At 42.7% G+C, this 18,623-nt stretch overlaps 1 protein-coding gene across 2 annotated transcripts in view; it reads left to right on the plus strand.

Annotated features, from left to right (window-relative positions):
- Positions 1–18,623, plus strand: part of ADGRL4 (adhesion G protein-coupled receptor L4) — a 96,759-nt gene that overhangs the window by 40,091 nt on the left and 38,045 nt on the right. For both annotated transcript variants that reach the window (XM_043520761.1, XM_037907504.2), the window contains one exon: positions 13,790–13,942. In XM_043520761.1, coding sequence (XP_043376696.1) covers positions 13,790–13,942 — 153 coding nt within the window. The remainder of the gene's footprint in view (positions 1–13,789; positions 13,943–18,623) is intronic.

Consider the following 18,623-nt stretch of genomic DNA (forward strand, 5'->3'; position numbering starts at 1 on the left):
GAATCATAGAATCATAGAATATCAGGGTTGGAAGGGACCTCAGGAGGTCATCTAGTCCAACCCCCTGCTCAAAGCAGGACCAATCCCCAATCAAATCATCCCAGCCAGGGCTTTGTCAAGCCTGACCTTAAAAACTTCCAAGGAAGGAGATTCTACCACCTCCCTAGGTAACGCATTCCAGTGTTTCACCACCCTCTTAGTGAAAAAGTTTTTCCTAATATCCAACCTAAACCTCCCCCACTGCAACTTGAGACCATTACTCCTTGTCCTGTCCTCTTCTACCACTGAGAATAGTCTAGAACCATCCTCTCTGGAACCACCTCTCAGGTAGTTGAAAGCAGCTATCAAATCTCCCCTCATTCTTCTCTTCCGCAGACTAAACAATCCCAGTTCCCTCAGCCTCTCCTCATAAGTCATTATATTTCATCATAAGAATTTAATGTGCTTGCATAGGGAAAGCTGGGTGGTAACTTATAACTGTGGGGAATTATGCTATTTATAGCCTCTGAGGAGAAAAGCAAAGTAGGCCTGACTTGCTGGGGGCTTCACAGTGTAGGCAGGGAATGTGCAACCTGTAAATACACCTGGTCAGGAGGGAGGGAGATGTGAGTCTCCACCCAAGACAGCGACAGTTGGGGAGCAGGAAGCCTGAAGGTCGGTACCCTCAATAGACCATAGAGGGTGGAATACAGTTGCCCCAAACTGTGACAGAGGGTGTTATTATAACAGACCTCAATCTAAGAGCAAGCAAGAAAATTAATAAATACTTTATTTCAGATACTTTAAAGCAATTTGTTTTTAAAAAGCTTGGCATTTCTAAAGAGAAAGGTAACACACTATTATATATATGTCATACATAGTGCCATAATGTGGCACCAGTTTTTAAGTGGAAGACCCAGTGACGTGAAGCAGGAGTTCTGTTTCCACACTGATGGTACCAAATGGCTCATATTATATGTGCCATTGTTTCTCAGAGCTGAGATTTCCTATAATGACTTTTAAATTCATCTGATATCATGATATCAAATAAGTTTTCAGCAGAGATGGATTTTTTTTCCTTCCCAAAATACTGTTAATCAATTAAGCTGTGTAGTGTTGGCATAGGCCAGGGGTGGTCAACCTGAGCCGGAGAAGGAGCCAGAATTTACCAGTGTACATCGCCAAAGAGCCACAGTAATAAGTCAGCAGCCCCCAGAGGCTCCTCCACCCCGCTCCCAGCACCTCCCACCCACTGGCAGCCCCACCGATCAGCGCCTCCCCCTCCCTCCACACACCTCCCGATCAGCTGTGTCGTGGGGTGCAGGAGGCTCTGGGGGGAGGGGGAGGAGCGAGGGCACTGCAGGCTCAGGGGAGGGGGCGGGAAGGGGTGGAGTGGGTGCAGAGCCAGGGGTTGGGCAGTGAGCACCCCCCGGCACTTTGGAAAGTTGACGCCTGTAGCTCCAGCCCTGGAGTCGGTGCCTATCCAAGGAGCCGCATATTAACTTCTGAAGAGCCGCATGTGGCTCCGGAGCCACAGGATGGCCACTCCTGGCATAGGCAATCTTGAAGTATCACCTTGGGTTACAGATGACACCCTGAAGCCTGCATAGGGCTCTTTTACCCCTCCCTATTCATGCTGCCAGTAGATGGGGATTGCTCGAGGAAAGGGGCTGTGGCCAATACTTACGTGTGCCTTTCTGGCCTCTGACTGCATTTGCAGCCCCTTTGGAGCTGCTAGCAATTGACATGAGTTAGAACAGCCTGAGAGATCCACTAACTTTTGCTGAGGGTACACGTACACACAAACATACAACGATACTACCTTTGCAGATGCGCACAACCTGTGCTGTACATAAAATGGTACTTAGTAGTTAGATGTGAAACCATTTTCCTGAGGGTAGTTGGTTTAAAGATTCTGCTTTAAACATGCAAAAGAAAGTAAATTCACATGTAGGCTGATGTTCCATCCTGAACTTGTGCTACTGGGCTTATGTATTTCATAAGATCATATAAATCGTACAGTTCTGCATCTGGAAGATTCAGAAGTGGGTGATCTGTCTTCTGCAATGGCTACAACAGAGTGAATTAACGGCTGAATGGTAGCCTTAGCTCTGACTTTCCTGAATGTTGTTGTAGAGTGGATTCTGGTATTCATTTCTTAGAAGAAACCATTGTACTCCCAAATGCCAAAAAAGGGTTAATTTGAGACTGTGCACTTAGAATTGAGCATCACAGGTTCTGATCCTTCTAATTCTGTAATGCTGGTATAATATCTGCACCATGGCAAATTGAAAATACAGTCCACCAGAAGTCCACCAGAAATTACAGTGGAGATGTTGTCTGTTTTTAGTTTTAAAACAAATACTGTTCTAGTTACCCTGCTGAAATTAATCATTCATTTGGACTGCATATTTAATGCTGCAGTGGACACTGTTGTCAACCAAAGAATCCTTCTCAATTCTAGACACTGCTTCACTTCTCACTTTCCTTTTAAAAGAAAACATTTTCTGAATGTACATATGCTTCTTTACTTCTTGGTTAGAAGATGTGATTTAATGAAAATAAGTCGGTTATCAACAAAAAAAAATAACACAAATTGAGAATGACTTAATGTAATAAGCGTGGAAGTTTCCAAAACCCTTATTGGTAGTGTTCAGAAAAACATTCACACCTGTATATTGCTGGCAAGCCACATCCGATGTACTCCAATTCCAAAGTACATCACCTTGTTTTAATTCAGTTTTTTCAGTGGAGGAAATCCAGGCATCTGATGGTGGTTTCTCTTGCCATAATGTCTCAAGCATGTTGTGTCCAGTACCCAAGTGGGATGTTTGACAAAGGGTGCATGCCAGATTGTGTTTCCCTGAGGAAGGAACTTGGAAACTTGATCCATGTGTGATGAGAAGAGTATGGGCCATATGTTTTTCATTCTTCCTTCTGTTTCTGTGCCATTTTTGTCTCCACCAGCCTGATAAAAAATAACTGAAGTCAATGGGAGCCTTTCCATTAATTTCCATGAGTTATAGATCTGGCCCCACTTCGGTACCAGATTCTTCCCACACTTAAAATATAAATATATGAATAAATTGTGGATCCATTCACTCCAGGTTAATGTGGAGGCTGTACTGCCATTTCACAGCATATCACTTGGGGCGAGTGATAGTGCAGTTCATGCAAGAAAATGCTCTTTTTTTCAGAGTTCAGTGGAGATGAGCCTGAGCTAAATCCAAACACCCATCCCCATCCTTTGAGGGAGTTCAGAATCCCCACCTGACTCTGGATCCAAATTTCATGTCTGGCCTCTAACTCTATAATGGACCAAACCAGAACAGAATGTGGTTTTCCCTTGCGTCCAGTAGGCCCCAGTTCAGCAGTGTATGCAAGGATGTGCCTAACTTTGTGCATGTGAGTAGTCCCATATAGCTCATTATAGCCAGTGAGCACAGTCCATTTCATACCGCATGGTCAGAGTACAGTTAGGTCTCAGCCTAACTCCAGTCCCGCTCAAAACTCCCCTCCGTGCTCCTGAGGGGGGCTTCCTAGCAGGCAAGGAGTTGTGAAATTCTCCTCAGTGCTTCCCACCCCAGCTCCCACCTGCAAATTGGAAATGGGCAGTTTCTGCTGCCATTTGGGCCTAATGTCGACAGGCTGAGGACTCCAGGATTTGAACCTATGTAAACAAAATGTGAGTATATACGTTGGCCTAATGCAGTGTTGTTTATCTCAAGCCCTGTGTTTTCTGTTTGATGTTATGAATAGCTTGTAAGATAAAGCTGTAGGTATGTCTGCCTAATTCAAGGTATAAACTTGTTTATCCACACTGCAATGACAGGGTTTGTAAGCCAGAGTGTTGTGATGCGTTTCCTGGCTGGTGGTGATCAGGGTCTGGAAATTTGGGAGAGTGTTGCCCAGAGCATAAACTTTTCTTCTTTTTTTAAAATCAAACTGCTTGCTGTTGTGTTCTTTTCTGTAATCTTTGGTGTGGGACCAAAATGTTTAGACACGCATGACGGTGTCTCACTTGCTCACATCCTCTCCAAATAAATTCAGTGTATTTGTAACTACTCAGGTATAGAAGATGCATGTGACTGCTCAGTAGAAATTGGATCATTGTTCATCTCCTCTTGTCAAGTCTCCATCAGCCCATTTTCCAGAGAACTAATCCATTCCTCACAGTCACAGACTGAGAATTCAGACAACTCACTGCTAACCTGGACTGCCAGCATTTCAATTTTGTTTGTGACTCATCATTTTCTGTTATAACTAAGCTATTACAAACAGGTCACTCGCTCTTCTTCTTTCAGTCTGTGTCATAACAATCTCACCGGACCAGATGCTCTGCTGGTGTAAATTAACATAATGCCATTGAAGTCAAATTTCTGCTTGCTTTGTGATGAATTCATAGAACAGCCAATGCTATTGGGTTCCTGGAGGGTGGAGGGAGTTGCCGCCTCCTATGGGAAAATTCACAGCAGAGGGAGGAATTCTCTGTGATGTCCGCTCGTGAAGTTTTCCTCAAATTGTTCTGAACAGGGAGGGGGCTAGGAGTCACCTAAGTGAAACAAACAGTTGACTCTGTTTCTTCACATGAATTCTGGAACCACCCATAAGCTTCCAAGCAGCTGTAAAGGAGATGGGCTACCGAGTCTTCTTCACTGCTACTTCTGAGATTCCTCCCACCCCCACCCTCAACACTACAGTGCTGCAGACCTCCACACATTTTTGGTGAATCATTGCAAGGTGGGGAGGGTGTGACACATCTCCTTCCCCTACACACATTCATGGGACTTTCTGAGGGAAGAGGAGTGACAGTGCCCAGGACGCTGCTAAATAAACATGTCCCTCTCTGTATGGGAACAGTGAGATCGTACGCAGTTGTTCCAGACTTCACATGGATCCTAAAATGATTGAATTCCCTCCCCCCCACACCCATGCTCACTTTCCCTTCTCTAACCTGACTAATTTGAGAACCTGCTTCTTCTTCTTGAGTCCCAGTTGATGCTTTGCAGGGTAAATGTTTTCTTTCCAGTCAAGGAGTAGCATTTTAACGATGTTTTTTTTTTCTTTCAGTCTGTTCTCCACATATGAATGATCACAGATTATAGATTTTCTTTTCATGATACTCCACACACATTGGAGAAGTGCATTGTTCTGTGCAGCTAAGCAAATGACACTTCTCATCACTAGCATTTATCCCAATAGTAAATGCATTTCACATTTAATTTCTAATGTCTGATTTTACAAACAATAATGAGGAAAGCTTTTTGGGTAACGTAAGAACCTCTCCAAAGTTTGCCCAAGCTCTGAATAAACCATCCTGAATGTTTTTTTGGTTTCAGAAAAGTGTAACCCTTTTCCTCCCCACTGTCCTTCATTTGCGGGGGCTGCTTTGCACTTCAAGGTTCAAACCAGGACCTCAGAGTCTGTTTATATGGAATATGCAGCCCCATTTTTCAGCTAGAAGCGCAAGAAATACTGGCCTCAATTTGCCCATGCATCAGTGCAGAGCCTGGTGCAGGGACTGAGAGGGCAGACTTGTGCCTCACTGATTCCAGGGCTTTCCGGGGTTAGTTTGGAACTGGGGTGTGGAACCATTATACCCACACGCCTAAAAGACCTCAGCATGCTATTAGAATGCCCGGGGCATCTCCAGTGCCATAAACTCTTGCAAGGAGGTGCACAGCCATGAAAGCACAGCGGGAAAGAGGCACAGGTATTTCCCATAGCAGCTGTGTGGCTGCTGTGTATTCCCTTTGTGCCAGCATAGCTGGTGCAAAGGCACCAGAGGTCAAAGATGAATCAGGCCCATTATGAAAGACATTAATCCTAATGAGATTTCCAGCCCAGTTTTGCAGTCTCAAATGGTTCATCTAAGCATCTGCTCTTTCCTGCTGATTTGAACCAAACCTAAATGCTGAATATTTTAAGAATCATAAATAAATTGTGTTAAATTAACATTAATGGTAACATATTGCAGAAAAGAAAGGCAGATTGCCATCCTCGGGTCAGTCTCTTACAACTGTAGATATACTGTACTGCAGCACATGAGCACTGTATGTAAGATCGCTCGCTGTTCTGAGACCTCTAGACAGGCAAAGCACAGCAGGGTGAGTAGCACTGGAATTTGTTTTACAGGAAGCCTTCATTTCCTTGCTTTTGAGGGGTTAAGTGAGGCACTTCAACCACTGCTTTCTCTTGGGGGTTATGCTGGGGAAGGTCAGCTTTAAGTTTCCCCCAGAGGCTTTTCAGGAGCTCTAGCAGGCGAGGCTGCTGTCAAAGGAGAACAGCAGAATGCAATGAATCAGTGTATTCCCCAGCCACCTTGGCTACATTCCCTTCCCAGCCAGTGCTGTCCATTTTTCAGACTGTGATGGTTCCACGCTAGTCCCCAGGCTTGTGCTGTCACAACCATCCTGACAGGTTTTTGACCACCAGGGACCCTGGTTTACGCTGGCCTGAATCAGGGCTCAATCTGATCCTCTGTTTTAATTGCTTCTTTTAAGGCGATACGGGGAGGGAGGAAAGTCTGATGATAAAGCTGCGAGCGTAACATTAGCAGCAGTATGAGCTGTGTATCTTATGAGCCATAATAACATCAAATGTGTAACTGCCTTTATGGCAAGTAGCTACTGTGCCTGTTCAGTTGTTGATTTTTAAAACTCAGTGCATCATTTTAGCAAGCGGCTTGCTATGGGTGGGTCCAAGAGGACTGAGTTTGTTGTAGAAATATTTTGTGGTTGGGGGAGAACAAAAGTATTAATCTCTCTCTCTCTCTCTCTCTCTCTCTCTCTCTTTAAAAAATGAAAGTGGTTCATTTCAAAATTTCTAATAAGAAAAATAATGCCATTGCTTCCTGGCTAAGGCCTAATATGCCAGGTCTGAACCTGAGACTCCTTGGCTAACCAGCTGTTCTCACTGTAACAAAGTTTATCATGGAGATTCTCTAATTTTTAATGGAAATCCTTGAAGGCAGTCGTTTTGCTCGGCTAACTGCCATGAATCATAGAATCTCAGGGTTGGACGGGACCTCAGGAGGTCATCTAGTCCAATCCCCTGCTCAAAGCAGGACCAATCCCCAATTTTTGCCCCGATCCCTACATGGCCCCCTCAAGGATTGAACTCACAACCCTGGGTTTAGCAGGCCAATGCTCAAACCACTGAGCTATCCCTCCCCCCAGAAAGTTCGTGCTTTCTCTCAAGAAAAAAATGAAAAGCGTATTTCAAATCAAACCATACGTTTAAACTAGAGTTGGCACTTCAGGGGCTTCTATTTAGCTACTGCCATATTACTGACCAGTGATATCATTTTGTAACTGTAATAGTTCCAATATAGCCATATTGGAGATTGTAATTTAGTTTCCATGGTGCACTAAAATTGGGTAATGCCAGAGAAACTGAAATGTCGAGTGGAATGGGGATGGAGAATTTTGTACTATAAATTCAGATTGTTAAAGTCATGCTGAATAGCACAATGATGCATTTTTCAGTAACATGGTGGCATCAAGACACATAAATTACTATTTTAAACCAAAAGTTGTATTTCATCCACAATTTAGAGTTCATGCATAAGAAATGTTCCGTATGTAAAACTTTCTCATAACTGCATTGAAAGACATAGTTATAGCTTTTCTTTAACAGTAGTTGTACAAGCTATGGGGTTGCGGGTGGGGAGGTCCAATGCACAGCCTGCAGAAGTCAATGGAAAGACACATATTTGGCATCAGTCGTTTTTGGATTAGACCCTATAATTCTAATCCAAAAACTAATTCATGAACTAATGTCATGCACTGTTCATACAGAAATAACATCACCCCGATTCAAAATGCAGCGGGCAAGTAAAAGCACATCAGTGTCTCAGATCTATTCTTTTAGAACATCTTTATATATAGCCTGTAAACTAGCCGAGAAATTGAGTCTGGCCAATAACTGACTGGATTTTTGTTTGACTATAAATATGCCCATGCATCATAAAATATAAAGTGTTCTCTGAAAATAGATGTCCATTATCTTTGTATTTTTGAGACCAGCATGTATAATCACTTTTATTTTACACTTATAACAAAAAAAAAAAAAAACACCCTACCCTATAGTAACACATGTACATGCCCCATGTACAGTCCTTTTTGGTCTTTGGGCTACTTAAACCTAATTTCCTGTAACTAAGTCACAAATTATTCATGGTTTCCTCCCATTGTGATATTTAATTATAACAATTTGAGTGCATACCAAATATTATGGAACTCTGCTTAAAAAAATGAATTCAAGACTGATCAGCCATTCTGTGAACATCTTGTGTATCAAATAGATTGGAATGAACCATTACCATTCAGGCACAAGAATTACCCTTGTAATTTGACCACTCTTGTTTCTAAAAGTCATTCATATTTATTCCTCAGTTATTTAAAAAAAATCTTTAAACAATACCTGTTTCACTTGTGTCATTTCTTTCCCTTGATTTTCAGTTTGCATTCCTGAAATATTGCCTGCAATGCTTCATGGGTTTCTTTTGCCAGCAGTTGTTTTACTGTGCATGCACATGTCATAATTAGATTATGCAGCAACAAAGCAAATGGCTCATATGCCTGTTCATCATTTAGCGTATCCTCCTTTCTGTCCATATTGCTAAACAAGTTTGTTTAAGAAGGGGTTAGAGATTATCTAATCTATAAATCCTGATTTTTGTCTGACTCCCTATAAACCACAAATCTGATAGCATTATAAATTATGTAAAAATTGGAAAACATCTTTAAACTCCTAGGCTTCACACTGGATATTTTTATACAGTAGCTCAATATCTTGACTATAAAAAGAATTGAAAAATATGTTTTGTTGTTAGTGGTTTTTAAATATTTTTGTGAAGTCAAGCAGAATACTTAAATATGACAATTCAAAGTTTATGTGAAATTTCTTTTTTCTTGAAAACACATCCCCTTTCTGTCCCTTGCAGGAACTCAGTGATTTTTTTTCCATAGCAAGCATTCCCTTTGTTCCACAGATGTCAGTGATACTTTTGCCATTAATTTCAATGGGAGCAGGACCTGGTCCACTAAATTATATCCCTGGCGTGGTCTACTCAAAATTTCACATATATGAAATCTGAGCTTGTAGGAAAAGCTAAATGAAAGTTTACTGTCAAGTCTTCATTGATATCATATTAGCACTTCAGATGCTTACTTTGCTTGTGTTTGACATGTAAATTGCTAGGTTTCATTTCAGATGACTTTGAGGTTTCTTTCATTCCAATCTAGATTATGTCAAACTTTATGTATTCCTGAAAGCAGAGTTGGTGGCCAGGTTAGAGATGGCTAAGGTAATGTTTGGCCTAATTTTCTACTGCACACCCTGTGTCACTGTTGACCGATATGCAAAATGTTGTAAAATGCTGCCATTCTGATTTTGCACCCACTCTGCGCAAGTCTAAATGACCACCCCAACTCCAATAGTAATAGTTTCTCCTATTACTCCTATTTCTAATGCCTTGTCCCACATCAGAAAAGTTTATCTTGCACAGTGCAAGCATGAGGGAAAGGTAATGACCATGGCAGGGAACAATTGGTGAATTTTATCAGGCATTAATGAAAACAATGCAGTGTGACCACCAAATTCCTCTGGTCTAGGAGCTCTATCCTGCAAGGAGCTCAGAACTCTGGCTCCAATCCAGTAAACTCTGGCTCCAATCCAGTATCTTAACAGCATGTGCATAGTCCATTGTCTTCAAGGATGCTAAGGCTCACACTTAACTCCTATATGTCATTAGACACACACATTTTCTGTCTTGTTATATCCTATACTTCATTTTACCTGCACTGTTACAGCAGAGTAAAAGAGGAAACATACAAGAGGCTTACGACTTACTTCTCTGCACGCTTGTACATAGTCATAGCCTGCATTTACAGATAGTGCTGAGAGCAATAGTCATCTGCTTCCTGCTGTGCATCACGTCAGCACTTGTAGGTTCAATACTAAATAGTTTCTCTCTTTCCTTGGTACTGAGATACTTCAAATATTTGTACACAGTTATTAGGACCCTCATAGACATTGTGGATCAAATTATACATAGATCAGGCCTGATTCTGCTGTCGGTGACACGGGAGCAAATCAGGATTAGAACCATTGATGTAAATGGAGTTGCATCCATGTAAATCTGACGTTAAGTGATATGGGAAGTTAGTTCTCATAATCTTCCTTGTAAGGAGTTCCTGCGATGCCTCTTGTAAGCAACCTAAAATTCTGTGCTCATTAGCTAGTCAGGCCAGATGAATGAAAACAAGCCAGGCTTGTAGGGTGATTAAAAAAGAGATTTGTTTCCTCTCAGGAAAGTGGGGGCCAGCAGGAGCACTTATCTGAAAAGGTTCCCAGAACAGGAGATCCTTCCAATATACAATGATTACCATTAAAATATTTATGAGCTCCCAAAATATATGGAATGCCGCCAATACCACGGGAAAGTTAATTAGACAAAACTGTAAAGATTTTAACGGTGTCCACTGTATGAATCAGTTTATACTGCTTGAGCGTGTTCTTTGGGCCACTTGAGATCTGTCATACAGCCAGGCTTTCAGGACTGCCGTTCTTATGTCTGAGACACTAGAAAATACAGGCACGAGTTTTTGTTTTTTCCACTCACAAAATGGAATGACCTCTGTCTGTTCAGCCCTATTTCCCCCTGGCTTTGAATAAATCTCCATGTAGCCAGTCTTCTTACCCGCTTCTGTTCTTCCAAGGGTTCCACCCCACATTTTCCAAAACCACTGCGTCTTATCTTCTAGAAACCATTGCATTGCCTGCCCCAACACCACAGTTTTCAATTTTAATTGCAGACTTTGTATGGCGCTCTCATAGCCACACTGATTTTTTCAGCTGAAAGGCTAGGGTTCTAATGGATAGTGTGCATCACAGTAATAGGTCATGCTAAGCAAGATCACCAAACACGCGCACACACACACACACAAAATGCAATTCCATTGTCACAGTCATTGTCCCCAAGAGGGTGAGTTCTAAAGGAAAACAGCGTGAAGGTTAAAGTTTTCTATGGCATGTACTCTAGCATGCTTGTCATTGGAGTGAGAAACATGCCACAGATCATGAAGTACTCATATCTTAAAATATTAGTTTCTGGGCTCTGATTCTGATCTCATTTACACCAGTTTTCCCCCGATGCAATTTCATTACTTCACTGCAGTTAATTCGGGTGTACACCAGTGTTCTGTAAGTGAGAGCCAAATCACACACCCTTCTCTATTGTTTTCTCAGAAGTACAGCTGCTAAAGCCATAAAATAAATATTGTTAACATACATTAGCAAATTGCTTTTACCCTTGGATTCCTTATTAAATTAAATTACAATATTAGTTATAATGAGTGTAATCCATTCATTAGCATTGACCCAAAGTCCCCTGGAGAATGTTGTAAATCCATTTGATGTTCCTGAGTGGCATTTGCACTGTGAACTAACTGAAAGGTGTGTTAAATCACATGTAGTAAAAGGGTTTCCCATTATCTTTACATCTGAAAAGGTCCCTGTGCAAGGGCTATTCTAGGGGTTCAGAATAAGTTACAAGGCAGAAATTTGTCCCTGCTATAGCCTTACAAATGTCAGCTCACTCTATTCTTGCCACTCTCTCAACTCATTTGGCACACTGGTATCGTCCTTATCTGCTGGCACCTGTGTCTGAAAACACCTTATTTCATAGAATCATAGAAACCAGGGTTGAAAGGGACCTCAGGAGGTCATATAGTCCAACCCCTGCTCAAAGCAGGACCAATCCCCAACTAAATCATCCCAGCCAGGGCTTTGTCAAGCCTGACCTTAAAAACTTCTAAGGAAGGAGATTCCACCACCTCCCTAGGTAATACATTCCAGTGTTTCACCACCCTCTTAGTGAAAAAGTTTTTCCTAATATCCAACCTAAATCTCCCCCACTGCAACTTGAGACCATTACTCCTTGTTCTGTCATCTGCTACCACTGAGAAGAGTCTAGATTTGCAACACTTGCCCTCATTTTTTCTCCCTGCTACCATGCCTCTTAATATAATTATATTTCTGCAATTAGTAGCTATATCTTAAGGTTTTATACTGCTCCCCATCATTGTAGACTCTGAGCATCGTCCATATAACAGAAAGAGCAAAGTCCCTAGTGGACTTCATGAGAATAGCCAGGGCATCCTTCTCTTAGGATGAAAAACTCTTCTTGGAGTATTTTTTGGTTCTGGGGAGCTCTTGCTAGATTAATTTATTTCTTTTGCTTCAGGATTTTGGGGGGAGTTTTTGGGGGAACATTTGAGTGGATGGAGGTGTCAGTGTTGTGTCATTCTTGCTATAGTGGATATACTTTACTGAAGAGGAAGGTTTTGCACTGTTCCCTAAAGTTGGTCAGAGGATTATTTAATTGTATAGAACATCCAGAATGCAGTGTGTATGGAAGAATATAGAAGAAATAATTGTATTGTGTGTATTGATTCAATTGGCTTCTTAGTATGTTTTGTCAAATCACTTAGATCATTCCCCTTCTCCTCCCTCACCCCCATGATAAAACCCACAGGAAAGGTGTCTAGAGGGGTAATCTTCAGTTCTAATCTATGAAGTTCTTTCCCTGTTGTTCCATTAGGAGCATGTGTTGGCCCCCTTCTGAAATATACCAGTGGGCCTGCCTTTATAGTTGGTGAATCCTCCAGAATTTGTGGGAGATGAAGGTTATCTAGGTCAGGACACTTGCCCCTGGCAGAAGCCCTCTGCTCTTTGGCATTCGCTGTCCCAAGGACCCTAAGGAGAGAAGGCTCCATAGCAAAGATAATGCATTCTTTTCCAAAAAATCTCGAGAAGGATGGAAGTGGAGAACAATATACTGTATATCTGTGCACATTTTTTTGGCACCTGTCCATGGCCCATCCTCCATATGTGGATTTCGGGACACCTGTTAAGGACTGGGACAACTGTCTGAAGATCAGAGCAGAAGTCAGGTCTAGTGGGTACAGCAGGTGTCCAGGTCAGTGAACAAAGTCAAGGGTCAGCACCAGAGTCAACTGCCGATTACCAGAGCCAGAGCTGGAACTGGTAACTGATTGTCAGAAGTTAGGCAAGAGGACAGGAACTGGAAGAGAGGCAAAGATCCCACACAGAGCAGGAACATGGTGGTGAGCAGGAACAAAAGCAGGGGGAAGCCAGGAGCAGAAAAGGAATCAGGAACAGGGTTGGGTGCAGAATGAAGGAAGCAGGCACAAGCAGGATCCAATGCAGCAGCAACAGGGAATCACCTAGTTGCTCAGACAACTTCCTATGCCTCCTTCTGGCTTACGTGGCATGGTTGAACCAATCAGTGGAGTTTGGCAATCCTCCAGTCCAGGCCCCTGTGTGTGGTGCCTTGGATGAGGCTGTTGTCCTATTAGCTTCTCATCCCACCAGCCTTCAGCAGACATTGGGTGGAGGTGAGAATGCGACAGCTGTCTGGGCACTCTCATGCCTGGGTTTGAGACCCAGGACATCACACCAGGTCTCTATTTGAAGATCTTCTAAACATGGGCGTATCTGACCTGATATGTGGCTTGGAAGTGGGGATTCCTGCTAGAACATCAGTTTAGTACAAGCATTTCTGTTCTCCTCTAATACTGGTTTTAATGGCTGGTTTTACTTTGGATACCTATGTGGCTTTGAGCATGATTAAGTCCTTGGCATTTGTGAGGCCAGTGTTAAACAAATAATCAGCATGTCAGTCTCAACATCGATAAATAAAAAATACTGGAGTCCAGATTAAACCATTATTTTATTTAACTGGCAAATGAAAATTATGTTTATGTAATTTGTGTCTTGACAGATGATAACGAATGTGAAAATGCTACACAACCTTGTGGAGAGAACGCCAACTGTACCAATACTGTGGGGAGTTATTACTGCATGTGTGCAACTGGTTTCAAATCTAGCAGTGGTCAAGAGAAGTTTGTAACTAATGATGGAACCTTTTGTGTGGGTAAGTTACTATAATGTCAGCCAGGTAGCTTTAAATTGTCACTTATTTCTTATGCATCCTGTTAATTAGAGAAATCCAGTAAAAGAAATTCAGGTGCCCTGATCTGTGCAATTTGGATGAGAGCTTCCCATAATTCAGAGTGGCACAGACCTGGTATTCCAGTTCAAGCCCCTATGTCTCAAAAACTAAAGACTTCTTCCTAATATCTTTACTCAACAAAAGTCCCATTGACCTCAACAGAACTTCAGGATTTAACCTGAATGCAGTAGCTTTATATAGGAATGTAGATCTAAGGCCAAATGGTGGCCCACGTTCTTTCCACCTTATGCCACCTTCTCCTGGCTCTACCAACACAATGGGCCTGGCAGGGGCCAGATGGGATTTGGTCAGAATTCAAGGCAATCCACTGATCCTGGACCAGCAGAATGGCCTTTAGGGTTTGTCCCAGCCACATTCAATTTGCTCACACCTCAGCACCAGACTCTGGGCAATATTCCAAACATCCCTTCATCCCTCACTGATTCTTCTTTTCAGTTCTGGTTTAAGATAGTGAGTGGGATGAGTATCTACCCTACCTTCTGTGCAGTCCTTCAGTTTCTACCTCTATAGCAGTTTGATGGATCACGTTTAGGATTACAAGACAGGAAATGTTCTCTGGAAAAATATTATTTCTGAACAATTGTGCAGTCCTTAAGGATTGCCCTTCATTGGAAGAATTGTAACTATTTCTCTTTTTTCAATGCTTTGATAATTTTCTTTTTGTGCTGTGATACTCTTTTGGGAATGGGAAAACAAGCAATAAATCCACTGCCTCTTTACACAGGTATATCATCTTTGGGCTGATTATATCTAGTTCCAGATATCTCTCTCCAAAGCTTGACAGTCCTGATAATGTCTGTCTTTTCTTACCATTCCAAATATAAGCAAAATAGTTGCATATTAGGCTAGAGAATAATCTAGTCAAAATTTCATTGATGTTTCTCACATCCTGATATCATGTTTCCATTTTACTACGTTGCTGTTCTCAGGTTATCTGGGATTCATGTTGTGAGCACAATGAGCTGTAAAAATTACCTGTTTCTAGAAGATGTCTTGATTTTTACCATAAGCTTCAGAAATCATGTCTTCAAAGTTGTTTCACTTGACTGTTCCTAGCTTTGCTTTACTTTTTTGCCAGTTGAGAAAGATTACTTTTTATTATTACATTTGTCTGTCTATATCCATCTGTTGTCCCTTTTCCTGTACTAAGATTATGTCTACACTGCAGCCATAGGTGTGACTAAAGCATGTGTAGACATCCCTGAGCTAGCATTGGTCTAGCTAGCTATGTACTCAAGAGGCTAATCCATGCTGCCATCTGTGCTGCTGCAGCTTCACTATTATTATTCGAGTTAGCTAGATCCAAGCTAGCTTGGATATGCCTACACATGCTGAAGTTCCTGATTTCAAAGCAGTCGTATCCTAGATCAGGGGCTGGCAAAATTTTTGGCCTGAGGGCCACATCGGGTTTCCAAAATTGTATGGAGGGCCGGTTAGGGGAGGCTATATCTCCCCAAACAGCCAGGCATGGCCCGGCCCCCGCCTCCTATCCAACCCCACCCCACTTCTCACCCCCTGACGGCTCCCCCGGGACCCCTGCCCCATCTGACCACCCCTTCTCCCTGTCCCCTGACTGCCCCCAAAGCCCCTGCCCCTAACTGCCCCCCACCCAACCCCCTCCCTCCTTCCTGACTGCCCCATCCGGGACCCCTTCCCCATCCAACCCCCCTGTTCCCTGCCTTCTGACCCCCCCGACCCCTATCTACACCCCCAACTCCCCAGCCCTCTAACCAACCCCTCCCCCACACTCCCTGCCTCCTTACCGCACTGCCTGGAGTACCAGTGGCTGGTGGCGCTACAGCCAAACTGCCCAGAGCACTGGGTCAGGCCGCAGCTCTGCCACTGCGCTGCCCGGCCGCCCGGAGCGTTGCACCAACAGCGCAGTGCACTGAGGCTGCTGGGGAGAGGGGAACAGCGGGGGAGGGGCTTGGGGCGAACCTCCTTGCCAGGAGCTCAGGGGCCAGGCAGGAGGGTCCCACAGGCCAGATGTGGCCCGTGGGCCGTAGTTTGCCCACCTCTGTCCTAGATTGTAAATATCTAGATGGGGCAAGGACCATCTCTTTGTTCTGTGATTGTAGACCACTTAGCTCAATGGGGTCCTGTTCCATGCCTAAGGTATTATAAATTAATAATAAACTTTTTTCCCTGCTGTTCAGAGTGTAGACATTCTACTGTAATCCTCTAGTGGTCCTTGATTGTCGGCTTTCCTCTTCTTTTGTGCAAATCAGTGTGGATGGAGTTGACATGTTCCAAAACAAAAATAACCTTGTGGCATATTATGCCATTAAATACAGGTACAAAATAAATAAATTCAGTTTTGCAATTTATCAAGGAAGCCATAGAGGATTACATTGTAACCCATGGATCTGCTACAGGGGGGAGAGGTCTCAGACATGTCTTCTACACACAGACAGTAGCACCCTAGTGGAGTACCTAGGTGGCAGGCAGTGCCATATGTCTGGAGTGGACACCAGTATTATAATACGAATCTAGTAGTGTTGGCTATACTGTACAAGTCAGAGCTGCTTAATTTGCACTAGGACAGTGCTGTCACTTGATGTATTTATGTGGCCCCAAGACACGTTCTGAATTTGTATCAGAAGGGTAGCCGTGTTAGTCTGGATCTGTAAAAGCAGCATGGCAATATACAAAAACCTGTAGGAGAACACTTCAACCTCCCTAGACACAATAGCAGATTTAAAGGTAGCCATCATGCAGCAAAAAAACTTCAGGACCAGACTTCAAAGAGAAACTGCTGAGCTTCAGTTCATTTGCAAATTTGACACCATCAGCTCAGGATTAAAGAAAGACTGTGAATGGCTCGCCAACTACATAAGCAATTTCTCCTTCCTTGGTGTTCACACCTCAACTGCTAGAAGAGGGCCACATCCTCCCTGATTGAACTAACCTCATTATGCCTAGCCTGCTTCTTGCTTGAATATTTATACCTGCCTCTGGAAATTTCCACTACATGCATCTGACAAAGTGGGTATTCAGCCACGAAAGCTTATGCTCCAATATGTCTATTAGTCTATAAGGTGCCACAGAACTATTCTGAATTTGCACAATCTAAGCTTTCTTTAAACAAACAAACAAAAAGTTTCTATCCCTCTGGGATTTCATGTTAACCTTTCAAATGTGAAGCAAGCATAACTGATGCAATGTTATATTCCTGGGTCTAAAGATAGCCTGAAACACTGGTTCTGGGAGATGGCAGTTCCCCACCATTAATCTAATTGGGCTGTTAACTCTAATATCTAATGATGACACTTTACATGTCAGTGGTAAGTTTTTCATGGCTGATCATTATATCAGATAGATTAGAATCATAGAATCATAGAATATCAGGGTTGGAAGGGACCTCAGGAGGTCATCTAGTCCAACCCCCTGCTCAAAGCAGGACCAATCCCCAATCAAATCATCCCAGCCAAGGCTTTGTCAAGCCTGACCTTAAAAACTTCCAAGGAAGGAGATTCTACCACCTCCCTAGGTAACGCATTCCAGTGTTTCACCACCCTCTTAGTGAAAAAGTTTTTCCTAATATCCAACCTAAACCTAAAATTAGGAAAGGGGGTGATGATAACACCCACAGGGAGAAGAAAACTGGAGGTTGCTGTAGAGAAGGAAGAACAGAGGGAAGAAATGACGAGAGTCACAAAGACAAGGGACAGAGAAATTGAGAAGGGAGAATAGAGAATGAAAAAACCGCAAAGTAGAAATAGTAGTGGTCCTGAAGATGAGGATATTTTCCCGCTTGTGATGCTCAATATAAGCTAAATAACAATTATAAGCTTATTTACTACATAAAAGCCATTTTCCACCCTTGATCTTTGTATATTAGTGAATGTTCTGCTGTGGGTCAATGGGGAAATGGAGCCCTAAATTGTAACCCCAGCCCGAGGGGTCAAAAATAGAATTTGTTCCTGTCCAGAATGAATTTGACATCTCTGCATCACAATTTCTGGAAGAAGTTGCACCATACTTCCAAGCATGCACTTCTGCATTCGGGTCCTGACTTTTCCCCCAGCTGATTGGCCGTATGCCCTTCTTTGTCATGGCACATTAGAATGCCGTTTGTGCAGGGATATGGCATTATGCCACGTAGCTGTTATCGCTTTGCATATGCCCTTCTTAGGACAGTTTGGAATCCACTTTGTGTACATTGCTCCCCTCCACAGTACAGAACCAAAAGGAACATCTGGTCCTTTACCAGTGGACTTTTCAGTACCTACAAGCTAATAATAAGCATAATTTATAATGGAGACATCAAGCTATCTTGACTGGCTGATGAAGAATCAAAGAAATATAGCTATGATCCCATAGTTGGCAAGACTGAACATAATAACCATTCTCACTACCTTTATATTAATTGGAATTATCTTGCCTGCTGTAGTAAATGAGCAGTGAGAAAAAAGCAGAAAGATAATAAAAAGTTATACATCTCTTTTCATGCTAGCTAACTGGTGCTCGTGGTGTTATTTTGGGGGATTTTGCTTTAAAATTTCTTTCTGTTCAGAGCTATTATAAAGGCTTCGAAGCTCAGTTCCAGAGTTTGTTTTGAATATTTTCTGAAAGGGAGGGT

Source organism: Chelonia mydas, chromosome 8, assembly GCF_015237465.2.
Source record: "Chelonia mydas isolate rCheMyd1 chromosome 8, rCheMyd1.pri.v2, whole genome shotgun sequence".
Taxonomy (NCBI): Eukaryota; Metazoa; Chordata; order Testudines; family Cheloniidae; genus Chelonia; species Chelonia mydas.